The 1148-nt window shown below is 35.3% G+C and overlaps 1 protein-coding gene across 1 annotated transcript; it reads right to left on the bottom strand.

The window, feature by feature from the left end:
- Positions 1–40: 40 nt before the first annotated feature.
- LOC124421075 (muscle M-line assembly protein unc-89-like) lies at positions 41–1128 on the bottom strand (the record flags this gene model as incomplete). Its single annotated transcript, XM_046955872.1, has 1 exon — positions 41–1128. A coding segment is annotated over exon 1 (1072 nt), but the record flags the coding sequence as incomplete, so codon positions are not given.
- Between the last annotated feature and the right edge of the window lie 20 nt (positions 1129–1148).

The following is a 1148-nucleotide window of genomic DNA, read 5'->3' as shown; positions in this document are numbered from 1 at the left end:
TTTGGTTTCTTTGATTCGAATTCATCTTCAGAATCTTCACTAGCTATGGGTTTAATTGGAGATGTTTTGGAATCTAGAGGAGATTTTGGTTTGTCCAATTTGTCTAGACATTCAGGTAAGTCAGAAAATTGTGAAGGCATCGAAGTCTTCAAGTCAATAGCTTTTGGTTTCTTTGATTCGAATTCATCTTCAGAATCTTCACTAGTTGTGGGTTTAATGGGAGATGTTTTGGAATCTAGAGGAGATTTTGGTTTGTCCGATTTGTCTATAGATTCTGGTAAGTCAGAAAATTGTGAAGGCATCGAAGTCTTCGAGTCAATAGCATTTGGCTTCTTTAATTCGAATTCATCTTCAGAATCTTCACTAGCTATGGGTTTAATTGGAGAAGTTTTGGAATCTAGAGGAGATTTTGGTTTGTCCGATTTGTCTATAGATTCTGGTAAGTCAGAAAATTGTGAAGACATCGAAGTCTTCGAGTCAATAGCTTTTGGTTTCTTTAATTCAAATTCATCTTCAGAATCTTCACCAGTTGTGGGTTTAATGGTAGATGTTTTGGAATCTAGAGGAGATTTTGGTTTGTCCGCTTTGTATAGAGATTCTGATAAGTCAGAAAATAGTGAAGGCATCAAAGGCTTTAAGTCAATAGCTTTTGATTTCTTTGATTCGAATTCATCTTTAGAATCTTCACTAGTTGTGGGTTTAATGTGAGAAATTTTGGAATCTATAGGAGATTTTGGTTTGTCCGATTTGTCCATAGATTCTGGTAAGTCAGAAAATTGTGAAGGCATCGAAAACTTCGAGTCAATAGCTTTTGGTTTCTTTAATTCAAATTCATCTTCAGAATCTTCAACAGTTATGGATTTAATGGGAGATGTTTTGGAATCTGAAGGAGATTTTGGTTTGTCCAATTTGTCTACAGATTGTGGTAAATCAAAATCTTGTGGATACATCGAATGCTTCGCGTCAATAGCTTTTGGTTTCTTTAATTCAAATTCATCTTCAGAATCTTCACTAGTTGTGGGTATAAAGGGAGATGTTTCGGAATCAAGAGGAGATTTTGGTTTGTCCAATTTGTCTAGAGATTCTGGTAAATCAAAAACTTGTGGAGACATCGAATGCTTCGCGTCAATACTTGTTGGTTTCTTCAA

Source organism: Lucilia cuprina, unplaced genomic scaffold (assembly GCF_022045245.1).
Source record: "Lucilia cuprina isolate Lc7/37 unplaced genomic scaffold, ASM2204524v1 Scaffold_72, whole genome shotgun sequence".
Lineage (NCBI taxonomy): Eukaryota > Metazoa > Arthropoda > Insecta > Diptera > Calliphoridae > Lucilia > Lucilia cuprina.
This window is presented reverse-complemented; position numbering and strand designations above follow the sequence as displayed.